Raw genomic sequence first — 27,909 nt, 5'->3', positions numbered from 1 at the left:
TGATGTGCACAGCTCAATGCAGGAGCTGCCCCCTGGTGGTCAGTGCACTCTCACAGGGGGAGCACTGCTCAGCCACAAGCTGGGCTGACAGGTGGCCTGCCTCCGCGGCAGCACTAAGGATGTCCAACTGACGGTGTAAGGGTGTCCAACTGACTGATGCTGTCAGTCAGACATCCCCCGAGGGCTCCTGGACTGCGAAAGGGCGGAGGCCGGGCTGAGGGACATCGCCCCCTCCCCTCTCCTGAGTGCACGAATGTCGTGCATTGGGCCTCTAGTACCTAATAATAGATATAAGAAATGCAAAGTATTTCAGTGCTGCATCCCCTCCCCCCACAACCCCTTATCCTGTCTCCTCCCATCACAAACTTTAAGTTCTCAAACTTGGTGTTCGTCAGGACTACCCAGAAGGTGTTTTAAACACCGATTTCTCAGCTTCTTCTTGGGAGATCTTTCATTCAGCAAGACCAGGGTGGAGGGCAAGCATTAGAATTTCTGACTGGTTCTCAGGTGATACTGATGCTGGAATGGAATCGCACTTGAGAACCACTGCTTTAAATCAAGGATGAGATGAAAACATGTAACATAATATTTGGGTGAGTTGATTTTTTAAGTCAACACCTTCATTATTAAAAGTATTTTTTGTACCTCCCCATTATGCAAAATATAAAGAGGGGTTATACCAAGAACTCCAGTAGCTATGACGCTATTGTACAACCATCCATGCTGGTCTGAGAAAGCGTGGGTAATGAATCTTGTAGACTTAGGCTGGAGTCCTGGATTACAGCATTTATTAACTGTGATCCTCTTTTCAGCAATTTACTCTAGAGCAGTGGTTCTCAACCTTCCTAATGCCATGACCCTTTAAAACAGTTCCTCATGTTGTGGTGACCCCCAACCATAAAATTATTTTCGTTGCTACTTCATAACTGTAATTTTGCAACTGTTATGAATCGTAAAGTAAATATCTGATATGCAGGATGTATTTTCATTGTTACAAATTGAACATAAAGCATAGTGATTATTCACAAAAACAATATGTAATTATATATGTGTATTCCGGTGGTCTTAGGTGACCCCTGTGAAAGGGTCGTTCGATCCCCAAAGGGGTCGCGACCCACAGGTTGAGAACCCCTGCTCTAGAGTCTGTTTTCTCATTGGAAAATAGGGATTATAAATCCTCCCACCACAGTAGATAGTGCACATTTTTAAAATTGTGAAACATAAAGCAAATATAACTGGTAGGCATAGTTCTCATTTTTGCTTTGGCTCTGTCTAGGGCCAGCTCTGTGATCTGAGACCTACCTCTTGATTTACCTGGAGTGGTGCAGGATATTGAGAAGCATCCCTGACTAAAGCGATCTCAATATTATGAAAGTTAATGCAGATCTGGAGGTCAATAATGGGCTGATTTTCCACATTGTTAGGCCAGTGTGGAATTCTAGGAGAGCTTTCATGCTAGCTGTAATAAAAAAGAATGCCAGGCCCTAGGTGGTTTGGCTTAGTGGATAAAGCAAGGATCCCGGGTTTGATTCCTGGCAAGGGCATGTGCCTGGTTTCGGGCTTGATCCCCAGTAGGGGGCATGCAGGAGGCAGCCAATCAATGATTCTCTCCCATCATTGATGTTTCTATCTCTCTCTCCCTCTCCCTTCCTCTCTGAGGTTATTTTTTTTATTGTTGAACATCAGCCATGATTACTAACCATATGTGTTTTCTGCCTTTATTCAGAAGCACCCACCACCCCAATATGTTTAACATTCAACAGTATTGCTACAACAAAATTGACTAAAAAATAGGCATTTTTGAAAGTTGATCAAAGTAGGTAAAGTTAAAATTGTATGTATTACGTTTATATTGAAATGCCAATTTATTTAAAAATGAACTTTAGAACATATTTTAAAATTGTTTTGTTTTGGGTTCAAGTAAATTGGAGAGTAATAAGAGAATCTAGAATGAGGCACCCTTCATACTGATTGTGCTCTTCTATTGACTTTAAAAATGAAATGTTTTCTGTTATTTCATTAATAATCACTTAATTTGTCTATACTACATAATTATCCTCTGGCTAATTGACAGATTCTGAAATTTAAACTGTGTGGCACGTCTATGATTTTAAGAATTTTCAAACTGTTCCTCTTCATTCTTATTGTTTCCAACCATTATGTATGTGCATAGTCAGGAAAAAGCACTACCCTGAGAGGTCACCTTTCCCAACTCTTGTGCCTAATTCTTTCCATATTTACCTTCATATTTCTGTGTAAATTGCTTATATTGTTTCTTTTTTTAAAAAAGTATATTTTTATTGATTTCTGAGAGAAAGGGAGAGGGAGAGAGAGAAACATCAATGATAAGAGACAATCATTGATTGCCTCCTGCATAGCCCCCACTGGGGACTGAGCCCACAACCTGAGCCTATGCCCTGACCTGGAATTGAACCAGAATCTCCTGGGTTCATGGGTCAACACTCAACCAATGAGCCACAATGGGCTGGGCCCTGTATCTTTCCAAGTGAAAATAATCTTCCCCTTTTCTGAATTCACACAGCATTTTAGTGTCTTTCTCTTATGACACATGGTCTACCTCTTTTAAACTACGTATGTGTCATCTGTTAAATTTTAATGTCTCATAGTAAGAATTGTTTGCTGCTTTAGCTCAGTCAGTGCTTTGCACATAGTTAATACTCAGGTGTGTTTTTTTAAATTTAATATTTTATTGATATTTTACAGAGAGGAAGGCAGAGGGATAGAGAGTTAGGAACATCGATGAGAGAGAAAAACATCGCTCAGCTGCCTCCTGCACACCCCCTACTGGGGATGTGCCAGCAACCAAGGTACATGCCCTTGACCAGAATTGAACCTGGGACCCTTAAGTCCGCAGGCCGACGCTCTATCCACTGAGCCAAACCAGTTAGGGCAATACTCAGGTTTTTGATTGGCATGGATTTTCAATTATCTTTTCTGGTCTTAGTTAACACATATATTTTCACTTGAAAATTGGTCAGGCTACAGATCAGTGATGGCGAACCTATGACACGCGTGTCAGAGGTGACACGTGAACTCATTTTTTTGGTTGATTTTTCTTTGTTAAATGGCATTTAAATATATAAAATAAATATCAAAAATATAAATCTTTGTTTTACTATGGTTGCAAATATCAAAAAATTTCTATATGTGACACGGCACCAGGGTGAAGTTAGGGTTTTTCAAAATGCTGACATGCCGAGCTCAAAAAGTTCGCCATCACTGCTATAGATCATTGCTGTATGCCATGGTAATGCAAGAGTAGGGCATTGTTTCTAATTGAAGATACTTTTCTTGAAACTTGCTTGGGCATAAAGTATGCAGAGCTTTTATATGATCAGGTCACAACTCATAAAAGCTCATTATCTTGTTGCATAATGTGAGGATTCTCTTCATGGAGTATGAGAGCTTTCTTGATGGTGAGCTAGGAGTCATCTTTCATTAGGACTTTTTCTGTACTGTTTTCTCTTGTCTCCTGCAATAGAGTGGATATCCTGCAATAAACTAGACATCAGTATTCCTTACAACTTGCAGCTAATCAAATCACCCATGCTTTCCTTCTCAGCAGGTCTTAGAAATCTTCCCTCTACCCTTTCTCAACCCTGGTTCTCTATCTGGGTGAGGAACAGTGTACTCAGTGATATTGTCTCCAGATACCCTCTCTGGGCTATGACCCATCTTTGGGGAACCTTGACTGACTTGGACATTTACTTCTTGGTAGACTTCTCTCTACCTGCTTGAGGGATGAACTTCTTTTCTTGTTTGTTGCTTCTGTTTGATAGATTTTTTGCTCATCATAATGTAAAATTATTGTTAGTGTTCAAATCTTTGGTTATTATATATGTACACATCATAAGTGAGTAACATAATATTTTTTATTGAGTGTTGTATCATGTTTGTTTTTTAACCCAATGACAAGTATACTGATTGTAGAATTAGTGTTTTTGGTATTTTCAAAAGTGGCGCTACAATTTTTTGTTCAGTTACACTTCTAAGTTTCAAAACAGTAATGATTGTGCTATTATTATTTTAAACTTCTCAGTGTAAACTACCACAGAGTCCAATCAACAAGTATGCTGTAACATGGAGAAGAGTTTTCTTCTGATGGGTACTTGACTATGTCCTTGAAAATACAGCAAGTCCTTTGTCATTTGAAAGAAAATTGTGTTAATGAAAGCTGCCAATTAAAATCTTCTAAGAGACTGTTGTTCCAAGGAGTGTATTTCTCAGTGGCAAAAAGCCTTTCTGGTTTTTATGCTCTTGTGGGAGGAGGTCATTTTTATATGGCCTGCTCAACTCTAACTTTTGTCTATGTAGTATGTTCTGCTGGGATTATTGATGATTCCCTTTTGGTTCCTTCTCTCCAAATAGTCATTTTAATCTATTCAGTGTGTATTATGAAGTGGCACTTAGTAACTGCTAGCCTGATAATATGTGTTGGCATGGTGTTGTCAAGGCTATTTGGTCCCCTCAACAACTAAATCTTGAATTAGACAATCCTTGATCAGATAGTTGAAGGATTGTAAGCCAGTTTTATAGAGTGTTTCAAGGAGGAGAGATTGGTCAGTAGTACCAAATTCTGTGATAGATCAGGAAGATGTCTCATGTGAGGAACATTGCTTAAGCAACATGGGGGGACTGTTGGTGACCTTGATGGACAGTTTTGGGAATGTGGTGGGGAGGGAGCCTGATTAGCATGAGGTTTTGGGAGAAGAATCTGTGACCAGAATCTTTAAAACATTTTGCTGTAAAGAGGATCAGAAAATTGGTATAGTAACTAGATGGTAAAGTAGTGTCAACAGAAGGCTTTGTACTGTTAGTTTAGCACAGGGGTGTGCAAACTTTTTGACTCCAGGGCCATAATGGGTTCTTAAACTGGACCAGAGGGCCGGAACAAAAACATGGGTGGAGTGTTTGTGTGAACTAATATAAATTCAAAGTAAACATCATTACATAAAAGGGTACGGTCTTTTTTTTTTTTTTTTAGTTTTATTCATTTCAAACAGGCTGAATCTGGCCCGTGGGCTGTAGTTTGCCCACGGCTGATTTAGCATGTGTAAAAATAAAGTTTTAGCACCTTTTAATGGCTCAGAGTTGACATCTGAGTACTATTTTCCATATAGTGAAGTCAGAGATAGACTTCTAACCTGGCTTGGGGTTTTCCAGTCAGGCAGAGCTCTTGAAGAGGCAGATGACTGAGTAGTCTTGATGGATGGGAAGGGCTAGCTTGGAGGTTCAAGTGGGGCTCTGGGCACTCAGTATGGTGGAGAGGGTACAGTTATGCAGGGCTTAATACTGGCTGTGAAAGGTAAAGTGATGGGGAAAAGTCTGGAGCAAGTTCTGAAGTATATATATTTATGTTTATGTTTATGTTTATGTTTATGTTTATGTTTATGTTTATATTTATATTTATATTTATATTTATATTTATATTTATATTTATATTTATATTTATATTTATATTTATATTTATATTTATATAGTTCAGAGGTTGAAAAAATCTTTAGGTGGAAATTTATTTCAAAAGAGAAGTTCCAAATTTTAAATAAAGGCTATAGGTTATGCTCTCATGGAGAGAGTGAGGAGGATGAGGAACGTTAAAGTTTTTCTTTTTTGTAAACCCCATTTTAGAGTTCAGTCTGCTTCTGTGGGTATAAAAGTGTTTCAGAAATGAAAGTTACTATTAGTTGATTAGGTAATCCACAGCTTGCTTTGGGGAAAAGAGGGCAGGATGGATGTTTTAAGACAATGATCACCAACCATTCGGACCTTGCGGATCACCAGTTGGCGACCGCTGCTCCAAAGGTTTCCTTAAACCAGCGGTCGGCAACCTTTTGGACCTCACGGACCACCAGTGATCCACGGACCACTGGTTGGTGACTGCTGTTTTAAAGAGGCTAGGGAATGATGATTAGGAGACACGTTTTCTTTGAGGACCCCCAGGATATTAATTTCTCCTGCAGAGTTAATACCATCTATATATATAAAAGCCTAAGGGACTACCGCAACCGAATGGACGACCGAACAGGCTGCATGGGGCGACCAGGCTGGCAGAGGGGTTAGTGAGGGATGACCAAATGACTGAGCAGCAGACTGCAAAGATGGCAGCAACCACAGCCAATAAGGAGGGAATATACTAATTGACTGCGACACCCTCAAAGATGGCAGTGCCCAAAGCCAATAAGGAGGGAATATGCTAATTGACAACCACGCCCTCAAAGATGGCGGGCGCCCAGTCCCCTCAGCCCTTCCTGGGTGGCAAGCGCACGGCAAGGCTGGGCCCACCCCCAGGCGGGCCAAGCCACTCCACGCGCCTGCCTCCAGAGTTCCCCAGTCCCCCAGCCCCCCAGCCGCCAGGGCCAGCCCGAGTCTCATGTAACCAGGGCCGGCCAAGGCTTGCGTTGCCAGCAGTGGCAGCAGCAGAGGTGTGATGGGGGCGTCGCCTTCCCCTGATCACTGGGTCGCCTCCCGCCCCTGAGGGCTCCTGGACTGTGAGAGGGGGCAGGCCAGGCTGAGGGACTCCCCCCACCTCCCCACTTTCCAGTGCATGAATTTTCATGTATCGGGTCTCTAGTCCTATATAATGAAGAGGTAATATGCAAATTGACCCTCATGCCCTCGCATGACAAGATGGCCACCCCCACAGTGTCACAAGATGGCCAGCAGAAGAAGGCAGTTGGGGGCGACCAGGCCTGCAGGGGAGGGCAGTTGGGGGTGATCGTGCTGGCAGGGGAGCAGTTAGGCGTCAATCAGGCCGGCAGGGGTGTGGTTAGGAGGCTGTCAGGCTGGCATGCAGAGTGGTTAGTGCAATCAGGCAGCCAGGTAGGTGAGTGGTTAGGAGCCAGCAGTCCTAGATTGTGAGAGGGATGTCCCCTGAGGGGTCCCAGATTGGAGAGGGTACAGGCTGGGCTGAGGGACAACCCCCTCCCCCCAGTGCACGAATTTCATGCACCGGGCCTCTAGTTTGGTATAGAAGAGTAGGAGTATAGTTCGTTTGTGCCTTTGTTCTTTGATGGTTCAACGAATCTAGAAATGACAAATTCTGGAGCATCTCAAACTCACACAACAGGTTTCCTAAGGGCTGTCTGGATGACATTGGACTCAGGGTATCATGTAGAGGCTCCGTGAATTCAGGGGATGCCAAGGTATGTGTGTGTATGTGTGGCATGTGGTGTGTTGCATGTGTGTTTTATAAACTTAATCTGTGTTTTGGATGAACAGTTGATTTGAGCACTGAATCTCCTTTTAAGGAAGTCCAGATCTGGGAGCAGAGTAAGTATAGGTTATTTGCATGGTGGTTTTTATGTTTAGTAACTTCGAGAATTAGGGTCTGAGCTGCTTTCTGTACTGGTTAAAAAATGACGAGGATTGGTAATTATGCAGTTTTTACAACTGTTCCATTTTACTAACTCTTAGGCATAGCTTTGTTAGAGATTCACTTGGAGGGCTTCTTAAGGATATGGATTCCTTGGCCTCAACCCTGGAAGGTCTGTCTAAGCCAGGATATCTGGGGTGGGGTCCAGGAATGTGTATATAACTATGATTAATCTTTTGCCTTTTCCCTCCCAGCCTTTCCTTTAAGAAAGAATAGTACTTAACATCACTTTAAATTGGAAAAATGGACTGTTAACTTGAACTTTTTATTAGTAATTCCGTGTTGTGGATAATTCAGTAGTTAAAGGCAAAAGATAACAATTTAGTACATTTTTATTTGAGTATACAAATGAGAATGATTGTGGAACTCTAAAAACAAATAACTATGCCCTGGCTTGGGGGAGCTCAGTTGGTTGGAGCATTGTCCCATACACCAAAAAAGTTGCAGGTTCAATTCCCTGTTAGGGCACATACCTAGGTTGTGGGTTCTATCCCTGATTGGGGTGCGTGTGGGAGGCAACCTGTTGATTCTTCTCTTTCACATCGATGTTTCTCTTTTTCTTTCCTTCCCTCCCTACCTCTTAATCTCCTCCCCTTCCTCTCTCTCTAGTCAATAAATATATCCCCGGGTGAGGATTAAAAATATACAAACCCCAAAACCAAAGAATTATGTTCTGTAAATAATTTCAAAACATGTTTTTGTTACAGTATATATATGTATATATGTATACACACAATACATATCCTGTGTAGAAGTGTATAAGATTTAAAATGAAATTTTTTACTTCCAATTCCACTTTTCAGAGAGAACCACTGGAAATTTTGGTGTGTATTTTTTTTTTTTTGGACATTTTTTTAATCCTCACATGAGGATATGTTTATTGATTTTAGGGAGAGGGGAAGAGGGAGGGAGAGACAGGGACAGGGAGAGGAAGAAACATTGATTTGAAAGAGAAACATCTATTGGTTATGCTCCCCGAACCCATAACCTAGGTATGTGCCCTGACCGAGAATCAAAACCTCAGTCTTTCAGTGTACAGGACAATGCTCCAACCAACGAGTGCTCCAACCACACTGGCTAGGACTTTTGTTGGTCATTTTTATATGCACATATACAAGTGTATGTAATTTTTCCCTTCCAAAAATAAGCTCAAACCACACACATTGGTCTGAGCTTGCTCACTTATAGTCTTCCATATTATTCCAGTGTATTCAGGCCTGTTATTAGGAAGTACTTTGGGCAACCAGGGTATGCCACCTCTTTTTATTCAAATATGCTGTGACATTAGTGTTTCAGACATACACTATATGCTGCTTGTTTATTAGAATACTAGAGGCCCGGTGCACAAAAATTTGTGCACTCGGGGGGGAGGAGGGGTCCCTCAGCCCGGCCTGTGCCCTCTTGCAGTCTGGGACCCCTCGGGAGATAACAACCTGCTGGCTTAGGCCCACTCCCGGGTGGCAGAGGGCAGGCCCAATCCCGACGTGCAGCCCCTGGTCGGGCTCAGAGCAGGGCTGATTGGGGAGTTGGGGCGCCGCCCCCTGTTATGCACAGAGCAGGGTGGATTGGGAGGTTGCGATGCCACCCTCAGTCACGCTCAGGGTAGGGCCGATTGGGGGGTTGGGGCACTGCTCCCTTTCACACTCAAGGCAGGGTCGATGGGAAGGTTGGGGCGCCACCCCCTGTCATGCACAGAGCAGGGCCCATCAGGGGGTTGAGGAGCTCCCCCCTGTCACTCACAGAGTAGGGCCAATAGGGGAGTTGGGGAACCACCCCCTGTCACACACAGAGCAGGGTGGATCAGGGGGTTGGGGTGCTGCCACTGTCACTCTCAGGGCAGGGCCGATGGGGAGGTTATGGCTCTACCCCATCACACACAGAGCAGGGCCCGTGGGGTGGGGGTTGGGGCGCCGCCTTCTATCACCCACAAAGCAGGGCCGATCAGGGGGTTGGGGCTCCGCCACTCTCACACTCAGGGCAGGGCTGATGGGAACATTATGGCTCTACCCTGTCACACACAGAGCAGGGCCGATCAGGGGGTTGGGGCGCCGCACCCTGTCACACACAGAGCCGCAGGGCGATCAGGGGGTTGGGGAGCTCCCCCTATCAGGCACAGAGCAGGGCTGATCAGGGGGTTGGGGTGCCTTCCCCTGTGACGAACAGAGCAGGTCGGATAGGGAGGTTGTGGCCCCACCCCCTGTCACACACAGAGCTGCAGGGCGATCAGGGGGTTTGGGCGCTGCCCCTGTCACACTGATCCCGGTGCCAGGAGGCCTCGCGGCTCCGCTGATCCCGGTGCTGGGAGGCATATTACCCTTTTACTATATAGAATAGAGGCCTGGTGCACGGGTTGGGGCCGGCTGGTTTGCCCTGAAGGGTGTCCTGGATCAGGATGGGGGTCCCCACTGGGGTGCCTGGCCAGTCTGGGTGAGGGGCTGAGGGCTGTTTTCAGGCTGGCGAGTGACTGAAGCTCCCAACTGCTCCTTTTTTTCTTTTTTATTCTGGGCCAGCTTTAGCTTTGAGGCTTGGCTCCAGCTCTTAGGCTTCCGCTGCTGAAAGCAGGTTTCTGGCCTTTGTTTACCTTCTGTATTTGAAACAATGTTGTGATCCTGCTGGCTGAAGCCCAACGGACTAAAGCAGGTTTGTTTAGTTTTTATATTTGTAACATAGTTGCTTAGAGTTGCAGCTCAGAGGCCTGCAGCCGCAGGTGGGGAATGTTGGAGTCCTCCGTCACTGAAGCAAGCAAGCCTCATGTTCACTTTAAGCTGCCTGGCTGCCTGCCGCCATCTTGGCTGGCAGTTTATTTGCATATTGCCCTGATTAGCCAATGGGAAGGGTAGCGGTTGTACGCTAATTACCATGTTTCTCTTTTATTAGATAGGATGTTTTTTTATAACAGGAAGTTCTTGCAGTTAAAATTGTTGGATTTCCTTTTTGTGATGCTAACTTGATGCATTTGATATTTGTGTTCTTTTGTACAGGATCCAAGCTACTGGATACAGGTGCATCGACTGGAACATGGAGATGGAGGAATACTGGATCTTGATGACATCCTCTGTGATGTAGCAGATGATAAAGACAGAGTGAGTTCAAGTCCAGGGAAGCTGCTCTGAGTGCCAGTTATGAAGACTGGGGAGGGAGTGGGTAGGTGGGAATACTTTCCTTCCTGTTTTAGACACACATATTTTAAAGAACATTTGGGCCACTCACTTTGGATGTTTGTTATTTAAGTATTGTGAATTTTTACTACCCTGAACCCTAAGGTATAATGCTTTCCTTAATACCTGGGATGCAGTACTAAGTTTTGGAATTTTAAAATTGCAACTTTTTAAATGGATAGATCTTTAAAAGGTGTTTTTCCCCACCCCCCCCCACCTCGCCATTTTAACCAAATATGGCATCTTTCCTGACCACTCAAGTCCCTCATTGAGATCATTATGTGTTTCAGTGTGCGGTACGCAGGTTTCTGAGTTCTGATCCCCACTTTGGCTCAACCCCAATAGCTGGCCTGTGTGATGCACTACCTGGCTATAAAACCAGTGTGCATCCCTGGCATCTCCCTTGTGTCCTGGGCTCTCAGAAAGCCATCTTTTCCTTCATGTTACTTGGGTGCTTTTACTGGAATGCTGTTTTTAACCAAGACTTTGATTTTGGCATGTTGAATGTGGCCACCCACAGGCACTTCATCATTTGCTTGTACTCACCCTTTTGACTGCACTCTAAGGGAAGGAGGGGGAAGCAAGAGAGGAATAATGACTCAACATTTTAAGACTTTGCGAGAGGATATTTGTCTCTGCATATAAAAGTCAGCAATTTTTTAAAAAGTATTTTATTGTTTTCAGAGAGGAAGGGAGAGGGAGAGAGATAGAAACATTGATGAGAAAGAATCATTGATTGGCTGCCTCCTGTATACCCCCCAATGGGGGTTGAGCCTGGTTATGTCCCTTTACAGGGAATTGAACTGTGACTTTCTGGTTCATAGGTTGACGCTCAACCACTGAGCCAAGCAGGCTGTGCATCAGCAAATTCTTTATTGTAATTAGGTGGTGTGACTTGAATAGGCTTTGGCCACACCCTCTTTTGAGTTTACTTATAACAAATTATAGAAAGGCTCAGTGCATACACAGTTGTGTCATCATGGCCATGTAATAGCACCAGTTAGATAAAACCAGCGAGGATATGTCCTGGGGTTGATGGTAAAATCGTCTGGGCCCTGGTCCTGCTGAGGGCTCTCTCTTATTACTGGTCCTTTGCCTCATCCTCCATACCCCTCTTTGCTTGGCTGTGAGCTGGGTAAGCATAGCTGTTATGTCTTGTTTACTCCTACATTAAAATGGTTCTTGCCTCAGAAATGGCGGGTGTCTTATATGTTTTCTTGAAATCTTAAGAAAAATGAAAAATTTCAGGTACCAAATACTATGCACATCGAGGGATATCTGATTCTGTTGTTTCTGTGGGCCAGGAGTACATAGTGTCAGAAATGCAGAAATTTCCTGCCCATTTGTGATTTTCTGTCATTTATCTCTTTTGGGCTTTCCAGTGAGCCCAGGAATAGATGACTCCCAAATTCTTTGCCTGCATTCCACTGTAAGACTTAAATTATAGTCAATTTATTGTGCAGTTCAGCTCCAAAGCTTAAGGCAACTACAGAGATTTATGGAGGTTTTAAACAGGTACCCTTCCCCAGACATAATAAGAGATGAACTAATGTTGTGTTTATCTTTCATCATTTTCCTCTTCTCCCTTCCTTTTCCTATTTGTTAGTTCTTTCTTTGTCTCTCTCTGTTTTTATTTTTCCTTTTCTTCCTCCTCCCCTCCCCTTTCTCCCCCCCCCCCCTTCCCTCATTCCGTTCTTGTATTTTTTTCTTCTATAAAAATAAAATAGCTCCTTATCAGGAAAAATAAAATGTAAAGAAGGAAATAATCACCTGTAATCCCATTGTTACTCAGAGCTCATCACTGTTGGTATTTGAGTGGCCTTTATTTTCTGACCTTTCTTTATCTTGAGATATAGACACATTCATACTTTTTGTTTTGACTTTTCGCCTTTCAATAGAGGGAATGAGAACCAGTGTATACGGTTGCCTCTGAGGTATGTTTAGCTCTGCTGTATTGCTTGGAATAACCTCCTGTGGATGTTGGGTGGTTGATGAATGAGGTTGGTGGGACTGTGACCAGTGCTTCTGAGAACAATGAGCTAAATGGACTCATTACGTTCAGCAACATGCAGTAATGCTTTGTAGGTTTACAAAGTACAGATTATGCTTCCTCACCCTTCTTCCCTGCACCTCCAGTCAACATACACACTTAAATAGAGTCTGCATGGTGGGTAGGTAAAATACTAAGATGAAGATGTGCAGCAGTATGATTATAAAAATCTCCTGAAAAGTATTGAGACTTATTTTATGCCCCATAGATGACATTTTTGGCTGATGTTCCATATATAGTTGAAAATAATGTATATTTTGCAGTTGTTGGATTCAGTGTTCTATAAAGATGAATTAGGTTAAGGTGGTTGATATTCTTGTTAGATCTTTGGGATAATTTGTTACTCAGGAGCTGAAAATAATATACTCTTCTATAACACAATTAACTATTAGATCACACACAAAAACTAAGGATAAGGCAAATTGATCTTCTAAAATTGTTGCATATTAAATTCATAAGTTATTTAATAGTGTTTTAGATTTTTTTGTGCAAATTTGATGAATATGTTTTCTAGAATCTTTTATATTTCCTACACAAGTTAAAATATTGTTTAAACTGGGAAAATGTTTTAAATATTATTAAGTGAAATACATCTACACTAATAAAAGAGAAAAATGGTAATTGGCGTACGACGATACCCTTTTCATTGGCTAATCAGGGCTATATGCAAATTAACTGCCAACTAAGATTGGCAGTTAACTGCCAACAAGATGGCGGCTAATTTGCATATGTAGGCACAATGCAGGGAGGCGAAAGGGAAAGCAGGAAGAAGCCCCCTGCCACTGACAGTGATCAGAAACCCAGGGGGGAGCTAAGAGCTGGGGGGCAGGGCAAAGGCGGCCCTGGGGCCGCCTTTGCCCTGCCCCCCAGCCATGATCGGAGAATCAGGCGCCTTTGCCGCCCTGGCCAGTGATAGCAGGAAGTAGGGGTGGAGCCAGCGATGGGAGCTGGACACGGTCGAAGCTGGCAGTCCCGGGAGCTAGGGGTCCCTTGCCTGGGCCTAAAGCGAAGCCCACGATCGCGGGGCCGCTGCAGCTGCGGGTCCCCGCTGCCCGGGCCGGACACCTAGGCCAGAGGCTTCCTGCAGGGGCAGGGGCGGAGCCTGCAACCACTGGGAGCTGGCGGTCCCCTGCCCAGGCCTGACACCTCTGCTGGAGGTCTCAGGCCTGGTCAAGGGGCCGATCCGGTGATTGGTGATCGGAGGGTGATGAGGGTCAACTCCTCTGGCTGAGGCCTCAGGCCTGGGCGGGGGCCAGAGCCAGTGATCGGGGGGGAGATGGGGGTCCCCTGTCCAAGCCTGACACCTCTGGCGGAGGCGTCAGGCCTGGGCAAGGGGCCGATCAGGTGATCAGAGGGTGATGGGGGTCTACGCCTCTGTCAGAGGTGTCAGGCCTGGGCAAGGGGCCGATCCTGCGATTGGAGGGTGATGGAGGTCAACGCCTGAGGGCTCCCAGTATGTGAGAGGGGGCAGGCTGGGCTGAGGGACACTCCCCCACACACACACCCAGTGCACGAATTTCGTGCACCGGGCCCCTAGTTTATAAATAATTGTCTATGATGCAGATTAAATTCAGTTTCCAAATAGAAAAGTGTTAGAGAGTATAATGTACTACAGACTGAAATAACTTATTTTATTTGTTCAGAAATACTTAAAAATATACATGATCAAGTAAAAATTTTTGAATGAGCTTTCTAGATTAAAGGGCGTATTTTATGTTGTAACTGTCAAAAGTATATTGAATAATCCAGAATTGTAACATCCAAATCCCACAGGTATTGTCAGGTGCATTGTTCAAATTGAGGGGTTGTGTGTGGTCAGTTGTATGACCTCTTCCATGGTTCTGAAATTTGATTGTGATTTAGTCAACGTATATATATATTTTTAAATAAATCTTTATTGTTCAGGTTATTACAGATGTTCCTCTCCCCTCCCACCCCCCCGCTCCCTTCCACCTGGTTTCCACCCCACCCCATGCCCTTACCCCCCGCCACTGTCCTCATCCATAGGTGTAAGATTTTTGTCCAGTCTCTTCCTGCACCCCCCACACCCTCTTCCTCCCGAGAATTGGCAGTCCACTCCCTTTCTATGCCCCTGCTTCTATTATATTCACCAGTTTATTCTGACTTAATTTTTAGATTCACTTGTTGATATTTATTTGTTGTCACTTTGTTGTTCATAATTTTTACCTTTACCTTTTTCTTCTTCTTCCTCTTCTTAAAGAATATCCTTCAGCATTTCATATAATCCTGGTTTGGTGGTGATGAACTCCTTTAGCTTTTTCTTGTCTGCGAAGCCCTTTCTCTTACCTTCAGTTCTACATGATAGCTTTGCTGGGTAGAGTAATCTTAGTTGTAAGTTTTTGCTTTTCATCACTTTGAATATTTCTTGCCACTCCCTTCTGGCCTGCATAGTTTCTGTTGAGAAATCAGCTGACAGTTGTATGGGTACTCCCTTGTAGGTAACTAACTGTTTTTCTCTTGCTGCTTTTAAGATTCTCTCTTTGTCTTTTGCCCTTGGCATTTTAATTATGATGTGTCTTGGTGTGGTCCTCTTTGGATTCCTCTTATTTGGGGTTCTCTGCGCTTCCTGGACTTGTAAGTCTATTTCTTTCATCAGGTAGGGGAAGTTTTCTGTCATGATTTCTTCTGATAGGCTTTCAGCAGCTACTCTGAGTAAAGAGCTTGACACCTGTTTTGCTTTTAGGTTAAAAAAAGCATTACAAATCTTCTAAACAATAAAATTCCTTCTAAAAAATGTTCTGTTTTATGAAAAACCCATGGGCACTTGTTTAAAACCCAGATACCTAGCCTAGGGAGTAGGATTTCTGTGAGACAGTCCTGCGGATCTGCATTATAATTCTCCAGGTATCACTGAGGCTCACTAAACTTTGAAACTATAGGTTTAATGGCTCTGCCATCAATCTTTATAATGGGGAAAATTGTCTCAAAGGTGCAAATCTGATACTTGGTCACTGTGACTTTGTGAAATTATGAAAAGTTATTTTATATAGAGGGAAATTAGGATTAATAAGCAATTAATTCAAATGATAGCAAAATAATATTGAAGTACTTAATTAATCATAATGTTGCTCATTACTCTTTAATTATTAGAGTTCAATGCACAGCACTGGGAAAATTTTCTTTTAGTGCCTATATAATCCCAATGACCAGGATTTACCAAAATTTGTTCAAAATTTGTGTGGGTTGTGTTAGGTTCTTGTAGGTTTAATTTTCTAAAATATAGAATGTCTAGATCTACTTTCCCTGTTTTGCTTGTTCCTTCTGTAATGTACGTCATAGTGATTATATTAATAATACTTTTTTATTTGCTTAGAAGTTGCTAGGAGAGTAGATCTTAAATGTTCTCACCACAAAGAAGAAATGTTAATTCTGTGTTGTAATGATTTAGGTATTAGCTAATGCTGTGGTGGTGATCATTTTGCAAATATATCAGTGTGGCAAATTGACATGTATACACCAGGGATGGGGAACCTTTGTACTGCCAAGGGCCATTTGGATATTTATAACATCATTCTCAGACCATACAAAATTATCAACTTAAAATTAGCTTGCTATATTTGGCCAAACATTTAACGCATTGTACGCCATAAGCGTCTATAGACCAACCTTAAAATCATATTTCGTGAGAATTTTCAGCTGAAAATATTTCAGAACACCCCAATTGTGAGTAATATATTTATTTTTATAATATTCATTGCAAATTGATTTTTTTGAAGTATAAAAGTTTATCATTTTACAGCAGTTGAAATACTGACATCAATATTAAAATAAAAGCAAGTTTTACATAACAATCAAAATACATAAGATTGAAGGAAGAGACCCTGTATGAAAAACTGGGCAATTCAGCAAGTGGAGAACTGTGTACCAGTGGCAGAAATGGAAAATGGTGCCCGCCCACCTCCCCTAGGTGACTAGTCATTGTATAGAGCAACGCTAGATCTGCAAATGTTGTAAACAAGTTCTTGCCAAACCAATCCCTTCCTTTTGATGTTGCCTGCCGCAGGTCGCTGCTTATGAGGGTGCAAACTTCTTGGCTTGTGCTCGAACCCTTTTCTCATATTCCACTCTGTTTTGGCAGTAAATTGTGTATGCCTCTGCTTCAGCTGGATCTTGAATATTTGGTTCATTTAGAAGTTCCTGTATTCCTAATAAGATCTGCTTAATTGTGATGGCTGGCCTCCAGTCCTTGTCTTCCTCGAGGATGGACAAGCACACAGTGCCCGAAGGGTACACGTGCAGGTGAAATAATGGTGGTTCAAATTTGCATTTCCGAGGTGAGGATGGATAGTCATCTTTGAAGACCATGCGTAGTTTAAACAAGCCTCCTTCCCAAGGGGTCCCTCTTTCCCCTGGAATGGCACACTCCCAGTTCATGAGGTTCATTGTGCTGTCGGGGTTTTTTGTTGGGACAGCTACAAAACCAAATGGGTGGTCTTTTCTCCAAGCTTTTCTCTCCTGGGCGAGTCTGCTGAGGGCGATCCCCGACATATTCAAAGTCCTAGGGAGGCTGCGGCTCGGCACTTCCTTTGTCTCGGGACTCTGATTTTTTAAATTAAATTCAAAATATTGTGGTGTGTGGGGATGGTTTCCATTTTGGACGCGTGGCAGTTAATGGTTAATCAGCTCAACCCTAATGCCTTGGCAGGGCCACACTAAATGACTTCGCAGGCTTTGTATGGCCTATAGGCCAGATGTTTCGCACCCCTGTTGTACACCTTAAACTTACACAATGCCATATGTCCATTATATTTTAATAAGGTTTGGGCAGGGGGTGGAGGGTAGACTTTGTATACAGTTTTAAAATCTTACCTGGTAAACAATGACAGTTCTCTAGAAAACAGCACATCTCAAAACAAGTGGTCCAGAATAAATAGTGCCAAAAGCTGCTTTATAATAAATTGCATCTTTGAAAAATGTTCAGCTTAAATTTTTCTTTGTCTCATATCTTGAATGAAACACATAAATAATAAAGCATTGTTGTCATGCAAAGAAAAAAGAAAAAAAAGGTATAGGGTAGGTAACTGTTTCTTTTTCATTAATATTTTCTGAATAATTGTGGAGAAGAATTTTAAATGATACATTTATTCCTTCACACATTTATTCACACAGGACAGAAATCATGTAGAAAGTAGCAGATTTTTTTTCCATTTCTGTTTTGTAGGAAAAGAAGCAAGTTCTATACCATTTGATCTTTCTGTAAGTCAGAATGAGTCAACTAATATAGTAACTACATTTTCATTCTGTCATGTGTGCTATACACTGTAGCAGGCTATGGTCATGCCATTGTTTCAGCATTGCAAGATAGATGTTAGTGTCCCCATTTTATTATTATTATTTTTTGTTTTTATTTTTATTTATTTATTTAATTTTTAAAATTTTGTTTTATTGCTTAAAGTATTACAAAGAGTATTACATATGTCTCCTTTTTTCCCCCTTGACCTTTCCCCAGTCTCCCCTACCCCCCCCCCCCCCAGTGTCTTGTGTCCATTGGCTATGCTTATATGCATGCATACAAGTCCTTCGGTTGATCTTTTACCCCCCCGTGCCCCCCAACACTCCCTTGCATTCCCGGTGTAGTTTGACAGTCTGTTCGATGCTGCTCTGCCTCTTTATCTATTTTTGTTCATCAGTTTATAATGGTCTTTATTATCAATAAATGAGTGAGATCATGTGGTATTTTTCTTTCATTGACTGGCTTATTTCACTTAGCATAATGCTTTCCCGTTCCATCCATGCTGTTGCAAATGGTAAGAATTCCTTCTTTTTTACAGCAGCATAGTATTCCATTGTGTAGATGTACCACAGTTTTCTAATCCATTCATCTGCTGATGGGCACTTAGGCTGTTTCCAAATCTTAGCTAGGGTAAATTATGCTGCTATGAACATAGGGATGCATATATCCTTTCTGATTGGTGTTTCTGGTTTCTTGGGATATATTCCTAGAAGTGGGATCACTGGGTCAAATGGGAGTTCCATTTTTAACTTTTTGAGGAAACTCCATACTGTCTTCCATAGTGGCTGCACCAGTCTGCATTCCCACCAGCAGTGCACGAGTGTTCCTTTTTCTCCGCATCCTCTCCAGCGCTTGTCATTTGTTGAATTGCTGATGATAGCCATTCTGACAGGTGTGAGATGATACCTCATTGTTGTTTTGATTTGCATCTCTCGGATGATTAGTGACTTTGAGCATGTTTTCATATGTCTCTTGTCTTTCTGAATGTCCTCTTTTGAAAAGTGTCTATTTAGGTTCTTTGCCCATTTTTTGATTGGATTGTTTATCTTCCTTTTGTTATTTTGTATGAGTTCCTATGAATGTTGGAGATTAAACCCTTATTGGGGATAACATTGGCAAATATGTTCTCCCATGCATTGGGCTTTCTTGTTGTTTTGTTGATGGTTTCTTTTGCTGTGCAGAAGCTTTTTATTTTGATGTAGTCCCATTTGTTTATTTTCTCTTTAGTTTCCCATGCTCTAGGACAGTGGTTCTCAACCTTCCTAATGCCACGACCCTTTAATATAGTTCCTCATGTTGTGGTGACCCCAATCATAAAATTATTTTTGTTGCTACTTCATAACTGTAATTTTGCTACTGTTATGAATCATAATGTAAATATCTGATATGCAGGATATATTTTCATTGTTACAAATTGAACATAATTAAAGCATAGTGATTAATCACAAAAACAATATGTAACTATATATGTGTTTTCTGATGGTCTTAGGCGACCCCTGCGAAAGGGTCGTTTGACCCCCAAAGGGGTCGCGACCCACAGGTTGAGAACCACTGCCCTAGGAGCTGTATCGGTGAAGAAATTGCTTCGGCATATGTCTAAGATTTTGTTGCCTTTGGATTCCTCTAGTATTTTTATGGTTTCCCGTCTTACATTTAAGTCCTTTATCCATTTTGCGTTTATTTTTGTGTGTGGTGTAAGTTGGTGGTCTAGTTTCATTTTTTTGCATATATCTGTCCAATTTTCCCAACACCATTTATTGACGAGACTGTCTTGACTCCATTGTATGTTCTCGCCTCCTTTTTAAATATTAATTGAGCATAGTGGTTCGGGTCGATTTCTGGGTTCTCTGTTCTATTCCATTGATCTAGATGCCTGTTCTTGTGCCAGTACCAGGCAGTTTTGAGAACAGTGGCTTTGTAATACAGCTTGATATCTGGTATTGAGAGCCCACCTACTTTGTTCTTCTTTCTCAGGATCGCTCCAGCTATTTGGGGTCTTTTTTTATTCCAGATGAATTTTTGGAGAGTTCGTTCTAGGTCTGTGAAATATGCCGTTGGTATGTTAATGGGAAGTGCGTTGAATTTATAGATTGCTTTGGGTATTATGGACATTTTAATGATGCTGATTCTACCAATCCATGAACATGGTACGTTCTTCCATCTGTTTATGTCTTCCTCTATCTCTTTTTTCAACGTCTTGTAGTTTTCTGAGTAGAGGTCTTTTACCTTTTTAGTTAAGTTTATTCCTAGGTATCTTAATTTTTTTGGTGTGATGGTATTGTTTTTATTTTTAAAAGTGTTTTTAGGGTTTAGCAGATGATTGGAATATTTCTTTTCAAAATATATTTTTTATTGATTTCAGTGAGGAAGGGACAGGGGGAGAGAGAAAGAAACATCAATGATGAGAGAGAATTATTGCTGGGCTGCCTCCTGCATGCCCCACACTGGGGATCAAGCCCACAACCTAGGCATGTGCTCTGACTGGGAATTGAACTGTGACCTCCTGGTTCACAGGTTGACACTCAATCACTGAGCCATTCCGGCCAGGTATAGGGTCCCCATTTCAAAATAAAGGCAGAACCAAATATGTTTTCCAAACTTATAGATCTTTTTTACTTCTTTGGGCTTCTGCCTGAACTCAAATAACAGACATTTTAACTGTTGGTTAGGGTTGCAGAAAGAAGCTATTTTGGCTAGTAAAACATGTGAATTTTAATTTTGCCACATTACTTTGTCTTCTTATATCATTGTTTATTAGTGTCATATATAATTTTATCACAGTTCACATTTATTGATGTCCCTTGCTCATATATCATATTCAATTTACAACATTTACTTGAGCACAGCTTAAACAGATCTTATGGATTCACTCATTTCTTCATTCCATCTTTTGATAGTATTTCAAGAAATGCTTTTCATTTTTAATATAATTGAGAAACAGCTGGAAGTGCGGAGGATGTTTGTGGGTGGAAGAAGTTCTCTCATATCCTAGAGCTTTCCTTGCAATGAGGATACAAAGTAATCTGGGATGGGATATAGAATAGATGGGTGGGTGGAAATTGGTACCTGCAGCCTGTTGAAAAGTACATCTCTGAGGAGAAGACAAATGGTGTGGAGTTGGTTAATTGGATAATGAGGAACCAGATCTGGGAACATCTGGGGTCAGAGGACTCTAGGCAGAGGGAGCAACTGGTAGAACAATCTGAAGTAGAGAAAAGGCTGAGGTGTGTTATTGGATCCAAAGGGAATTGGTGTTGCTGATATGCAGTGAGCAATTGGGAGAGGGGAAAGAGGTGCATTTGCAGAGGAAGGAGGTAAGGGGGAGTTATTAAAGATTACATTAAGCAATTTTGAAATTTGATACTAAATGCAACAAAAAGCCACTGAACTGTCAGACTATGGAGTGACATAGTTTTAGAAGATAGCTTTGTGAAAAATATATTGTAAATGGGCAGGAGAGGGGAGAAAGACCATTGAGAAGGCTGTCATCCTGTGAAGAGATGGTGGTGTCTGAGCCTAGTATAGACTTGGGGATATATGAATTGAGTTGAGATATGTTTTGGAGTTAGATTTTCCAGAATTTCAGGCTGTGAAGAATGAGGGCAAAGCAGATAAAAAGGTGACTTTTTAATTGGAGGAAGTTTTAACTGGAGGAGATCGGGTGGAGCATATGAAAGTTCCATATATTGTTGAAGGGAATAGGGGGATTCTGTTTACTGTGGGAGGTTCGTTTAAGTAGAAGATTTAAGAAGTGGAATAAGGGTACAGGGCTGGGGATAGTCAGTCTTCATCCTATTGAGATATTTAAACTGATTTTGAAATGCCTTTGGGACATCTAAGAAGAGATGTCAAGTAGGTCATTAGATATGTAGGTCTGAAGCTAGCTTAAGGAAAAGTTTAGAGTTGCAGATATGAATTTGTAAATCACACTACAGGGATGGGCAAAAATAGGTGGTTAATAATCCTATCTAATAAAAGAGAAACATGGTAATTGGCATACAACCGCTACCCTTCCCATTGGCTAATCAGCGAGATATGCAAATTAACTGTCAGCCAAGATGGCGGCCAGCAGTCAGGCAGCTTGAAACTAACATGAGGCTTGCTTGCTTCAGTGACGGAGGACTCCAATGTTCCCCGCCTGCCTTGCCGGCCTCTGAGCTTGCAGTTTAAGAAACATTGTAACAAATATAGAAGCTAACCAAAACCCCAGAAACCTGCTTTCAGCGAGCCCAGGATCTCAGAGCTGGAGTTATACATTGTTTCGATTATAGAACCGAAACAAACCAGATACCTGGTTTTAGCAGTGGAGGCCTAAGAGCTGGAGCCTCAGAGCTAAAGCTGGCCCAGAATAAAAAAGAAAAAGAAAAAAAGGAGCAGTTGGGAGCTTCAGTCGGCCTGAAAACAGCCCTCAGCCCCTCACCCAGACTGGCCAGGCACCCCAGTGGGAACCCCCATCCTGAAGGGTGTGTGACCAGCTGCAAACAGCCATCATCTCCTCACCCAGGCTGGCCGGGGACCCCCACCCTGATCCAGGACACCCTTTAGGGAAAACCAGCCTGCCCCACCCATGCACCAGGCCTCTATCCTGTATAGTAAAAGGGTAATGTGCCTCCCAGCACCAGGATCAGCGGAGCCGTGAGGCCTCCCGGCACCGGGATCAGCATGACAGGGGGCAGCACCCAAACCCCCTGATGGCCCTGTGGCTCTGTGTGTGACAGGGGGCGGGGCCACAACCTCCCTATCCACCCTGCTCTGTTCATGACAGGGGAAGGTGCTCCAACCCCCTGATCAGCCCTGCTCTCTGCCTGATAGGGCGGAGTTCCCCAACCCCCTCATCACCCTGCGGCTCTGTGTGTGACAGGGTGCGGCGCCTCAACCCCCTGCTCAGCCCTGCTCTGTGTGTGACAGGGTGCAGCGCCCCAACCCCCCCCCCCCCCCACCTCCCACAGGCCCTGCTCTGTGTGTGATGGGGTAGAGCCATAACCTCCCCATTGGCCCTGTCCTGAGTATGACAGTGGCAGCGTCCCAACCCCCTGATCGGCCCTGCTCTGTGGGTGATAGAGGGCGGCACCCCAACCCCCTGATCCGCCCTGCCCTGAGTGTGACAGGGGGTGGTGCCCCAATTCCCCTATCGGCCCTACTCTGTGAGTGACAGGGGAGAGCTCCTCAAACCCCTGATGGGCCATGCTCTGTGTGTGACGGGGGGAGCTCCCCAACCCCCTGATTGACCCTGCTCTGTGCATGACAGGGTACGGAGTCCCAACCCCCCTGATGGGCCCTGCTCTGTGCGTGACAGGGGGTGGCGCCACAACCTCCCCATCGACCCTGCCTTGAGTGTGACGAGGTAGTGCCCCAATCCCCCAATCGGCCCTACCCTTAGTGTGACTGAGGGTGGCATCGCAACCTCCCAATCCGCCCTGCTCTGTGCATGACAGGGGGCGGCGCCCCAACTCCCCAATCGGCCCTGCTCTGAGCCCGACCAGGGGCTGCACCTAGGGATTGGGCCTGCCCTCTGCCACCCGGGAGCAGGCCTAAGCCAGCAGGTCATTATCTCCCGAGGGGTCCCAGACTGCGAGAGGGCACAGGCCGGGCCGAGGGAACCCCCCTCCCCGTCTAGTAATAAAAAATACAATATTGAATCAACACTAATAAAAGAGAAAAATGGTAATTGGCGTACGACGATACCCTTTTCATTGGCTAATCAGGGCTATATGCAAATTAACTGTCAACTAAGATTGGCAGTTAACTGTCAACAAGATGGCGGTTAATTTGCATATGTAGGCACAATGCAGGGAGGCGAAAGGGAAAGCAGGAAGAAGCCCCCTGCCACTGACAGTGATCAGAAACCCAGGGGGGAGCTAAGAGCTGGGGGGCAGGGCAAAGGCGGCCCTGGGGCCGCCTTTGCCCTACCCCCCAGCCATGATCGGAGAATCAGGTGCCTTTTCTGCCCTGGCCAGTGATAGCAGGAAGTAGGGGTGGAGCCAGCGATGGGAGCTGGGCACGGTCGAAGCTGGCAGTCCCAGGAGCTAGGGGCCCCTTGCCTGGGCCTAAAGTGAAGCCCACGATCGCGGGGCCGCTGCAGCTGTGGGTTCCCGCTGGCCGGGCCAGACGCCTCAGCCAGAGGCATCCTGCAGGGTCAGGCACCCCCCCCCCCCCCGCGCTGCCACTGCAGGTCCCTGCTGCCCGGGCCAGATGCCTAGGCCAGAGGCGTCAGGCCTGGGCAAGGGGCCGATCCTGCGATTGGAGGGTGATGGGGGGTCAATGCCTGAGGGCTCCCAGTATGTGAGAGGGGGCAGGCTGGGCTGAGGGACACTCCCCACCACACACACCCAGTGCACGAATTTCGTGCACCGGGCCCTTAGTACATACATAATACAAAAATAAGCTGTGTTTTGTGTACTCACAACTGTAAACTTTTGCCCACCCCTGTATGTAGAATGTATGGTAAACACATGCAACAAATAGTGTTTCCACATTGTAAAAGTTTGCAATAAGTCTAACTTAATAATGTCTTCTCTTTTCCTTTTCTTTTTTTTTTGGCTGGGTACAGTGAACTTTATTGGTGGTGCACAAGGTAGGGCTCCCTAAGCCCCTCCCCTTCTTCAGGGGCTCTGGGATGGAAATTGTGGCCAGGAGATCCTCAGTGTGTTGGGAGATCGATCTGGGGCAAGGACTCCCTAGCAGCTGTGGCCCTCTCTTCCTCTTGCTGGGGCTGGTGGTCCAGCGGGCTCTGACTCCTTGGAGGCCATGTGGACCATGAGGTCCGCCACCCTGTTGCTATAGCCAAATTCATTGTCATACCAGGAAACAAGCTTGACAAAGTGGTCACTGAGGGCAATGCCAGCCCCAACATCAAAGGTGGAGGAGGGGGTGTCACTATTAAAATAACAGGAGACAACCTCGTCTTCTGTATAGCCTAGGACAGTGATGGCGAACTTTTTGAGCCTGGCGTGTCAACATTTTGAAAAACCTAACTTAACTCTGGTGCCGTGTCACATATAGAAATTTTTTGATATTTGCAACCATAGTAAAACAAAGATTTATATTTTTGATATTTATTTTATATATTTAAATGCCATTTAACAAAGAAAAATCAACCAAAAAAATGAGTTCGAGTGTCACCTCTGACACGCGTGTCATAGGTTCACCATCACTGGCCTAGGATGCCCTTGAGGGGGCCCTCTGATGCCTGCTTCACTACCTTCTTGATGCCATTGTATTTGGCAGCTTTCTCCAGGCGGCAGGTCAGATCCACAACTGACACGTTGGGGGTGGGTCATGGAAGGCCTTGTCAGTGAGTGAGCTTCCTGTTCAGCTCAGGGATGACCTTGCCCACAGCCTTGGCAGTGCCAGTAGAAGCAGGGATGATGTTCTGGGCAGCCCCTCGGCCATCATGCCACAGCTTCCCAGAGGGCCCAACCACAGTCTTCTGGGTGGCAGTGATGGCATGGACTGTGGTCATGAGTCCCTCCATGATGCCAAAGTTGTCATGGATGGCCTTGGTCAGGGGGGCCAAGCAGTTGGTGGTGCAGGAGGCATTGCTTACAATCTTGAGGGAGTTGTCATACTTGGCATGGTTTACACCCATCACAAACATGGGGGCATCCACAGAAGGGGCAGAGATGATGACCCTCTTGGCTCCACCCCTCAAGTGTGCCCCACCTTTCTCGGGGGTAGTTGGCGGGATCTCGCTCCTGGAAGATGGAGATGGACTTTCCATTGATGACAAGCTTCCTGTTCTCAGCCTTGATTGTGCCCTTGAACTTGCCATAAGTAGAATCATACTGGAACAGGTAGACAATGTAGTTGAGGTCAGTGAAGGGGTAATTGATAGCGACAATATCCACTTTGCCAGAGCTAAAAGCAGCCCTGGTGACCAGGCGCCCAGTGCAGCCAAATCCCTTCACTCTGACTTTCACCATCGTGTCTCAGTGTTATGGTTGGCGCTGTGCAGGAGACAAGGCTGTCTGATGAACAGGAGGAAAAGAGAGCCTAACCTAATAATCTTTATTACTTCCTCTGATGGTGTACACCCTTACCTTAATACTTGCCTTGTCTGTGATGGAAAATGCTATTACATTTTAATTAGGAAATTAGTATAAAATGTAGAAAAGGAACGCCTGAAGTTCTCCTGCATCAAAACATTTGAATTAGAGTAAAATAAAATTTAGATTGAGCAAAACAACGGAATTTAAGAGACTAAAAAGTGACAGTGCTGGGAGGTTAATCCTCAAATATGAGGCACCGGTAGTATTATTTATAAAATATGTACAGATAATCACACTAAGAAAACCCCTAGAAATTTTATGAGTGTTATAACTGTCTGATGTTAGATGACAAACACTTGAATGCCAACCAGGAAAGAGCATATCTATACTAATAAAAGGGTAATATGCTAATTAGACCAGATGTCCTTCTAGACACAGTGGCAGGGGCCAAGGTAGAGGTAATTAGGGGTGATCAGGCAGGCAGGAAGAGCGGTTAGTGGTGATCAGGCCGGCAGGCGAGAGCAGTTAAGGCAGTCAGATTGGCAGGGGAGAGCAGTTAGGGGCAATCAGGCCAGCAGGAGAGAGTGGTTAGGGGCATTAGGCAGGCAGGCAGAGTGGTTGGGGCAATCAGGCAGGCAGGCAGAGTGGTTGGGGCAATCAGGCAGGCAAGCAGGTGAGCAGTTAGGAGCCAGCGGTCCTGGATTGCGAGAGGGATGTTTAAACCGGCAGTCGGACGTCTCCTGTGGGGCCCTAGATTAGAGAAGGGCTAGGCCGGGGGACCCCTCCCCACCCCAGTGCACAAATTTTGTTCACCAGGCCTCTGGTTCAGTGATAGCGAACCTTTTGAGCTTGGCGTGTCAGCATTTTGAAAAACCTAACTTAACTCTGGTGCTGTGTCACATATAGAAATTTTTTGATATTTGCAACCATAGTAAAACAAAGACTTATATTTTTGATATTTATTTTATATATTTAAATGCCATCTAACAAAGAAAAATCAACCAAAAAATGAGTTCACGTGTTATAGGTTCGCCATCACTGCTCTAGTTCAATATAATAAAGGCACATAGTATAACATCAGAAATCCACGTGGAATAGGGAATTATAGAATCTGTACCCTGTATTTCAGAATTCTGATATTCCTTGCATTGGAATGTCTAATATATTGCTTGACTTATTTTCTTACAAAAATTGATAAACAATACCTCTTCTTAGGGGATAGTCACATGATGACTGCTGTAAGGCATTTTGTTATTAGCAGTAATGTGTAGAGTCAGCAGAGATTTCTCAGTTCTAGGAACTTCAGAATGAAACAAACCTGCAGTTACATTTTTGTAACAGCATCATTTTCATTAATTTAGCCCACACATTCTTACTGAGCATCTCTTCCATTACAGGCAGAACTGGAAATATTGAAGTGAGGAGAAATTGCTTACCTTTAGGGAACCCTTATAAAATAGGAAGGTGAAAATGGTAATAAAATATTTTCTCAGGCACAGAAATTTTGTTCCATGTACTATAACTTAGTTGTCTTTTACCCTTTTAAAATTAGTATAAATGAAAGTAATTCCAAGTATTTTTAAATCAAGAAATTCTCCATGTGTAGGTGGGAATATTCAAGTTGGGTAAATGAGGAGGTATGTTCAGGTTAGCCTCCATACCAGAAATGCTTCCTCATTCTTGTTCCAGTTCTGAATTTTCCTCTCTCCTAGAAAGGCAGTGTAAAGATGATTGACCTTTAGTCACCACGGTAGCTCACTGCTCCTTGAACTGCCTTGGTGAAGGACTAGAGTTGTTTTCTATTTCTAGTCTGTGGCAGACCAATAATGTTGTAAAACACATTGTAAATTAATTACAAGGAAAAATTGACTTGTGGTTTGCTTACTTTTATTTCATATATAATTTGAGTGCACAGACAAAATTATTCTGTCAAATTGATATAAGCATTTCCAAAAGCATACTCTATTTTTGTACTTCACTGGAGATTGGATAACACTTTTAGCAGTAGTAAAATATATAACAACACTTTGTTGCCTTTAAACTTCCATGCTTGTATCAGCAGATAT

General features: G+C 43.7%; 2 protein-coding genes and 1 pseudogene across 29 annotated transcripts in view; 1 reads left to right on the top strand and 2 right to left on the bottom strand.

Annotated features, from left to right (window-relative positions):
• PARD3 (par-3 family cell polarity regulator) overlaps positions 1-27,909 on the top strand; it is a 780,879-nt gene that overhangs the window by 113,217 nt on the left and 639,753 nt on the right. For 27 of the 28 annotated variants that reach the window (XM_059655831.1, XM_059655947.1, XM_059655813.1 and 24 more), the window contains exon 2: positions 10,375-10,476. The exons of the other annotated variant lie outside the window; for it this stretch is intronic. In XM_059655831.1, the coding sequence (XP_059511814.1) occupies positions 10,375-10,476 (102 nt within the window). The remainder of the gene's footprint in view (positions 1-10,374; positions 10,477-27,909) is intronic. 28 annotated transcript variants of the gene reach the window in all.
• LOC132211121 (SUMO-conjugating enzyme UBC9-like) lies at positions 16,241-17,135 on the bottom strand. The gene has a single exon (XM_059655693.1). The coding sequence runs from the start codon at positions 17,108-17,110 to the stop codon at positions 16,634-16,636; it is 477 nt and encodes a 158-aa protein (XP_059511676.1). The 5' UTR covers positions 17,111-17,135; the 3' UTR covers positions 16,241-16,633.
• On the bottom strand, positions 24,845-25,777 carry LOC132243158 (glyceraldehyde-3-phosphate dehydrogenase-like; annotated as a pseudogene).

This window comes from Myotis daubentonii, chromosome 1, assembly GCF_963259705.1.
Source record: "Myotis daubentonii chromosome 1, mMyoDau2.1, whole genome shotgun sequence".
NCBI lineage: Eukaryota > Metazoa > Chordata > Mammalia > Chiroptera > Vespertilionidae > Myotis > Myotis daubentonii.
Note: the sequence above shows the minus strand (reverse complement) of the source record. Positions and strands in the feature narration are given on the sequence as shown.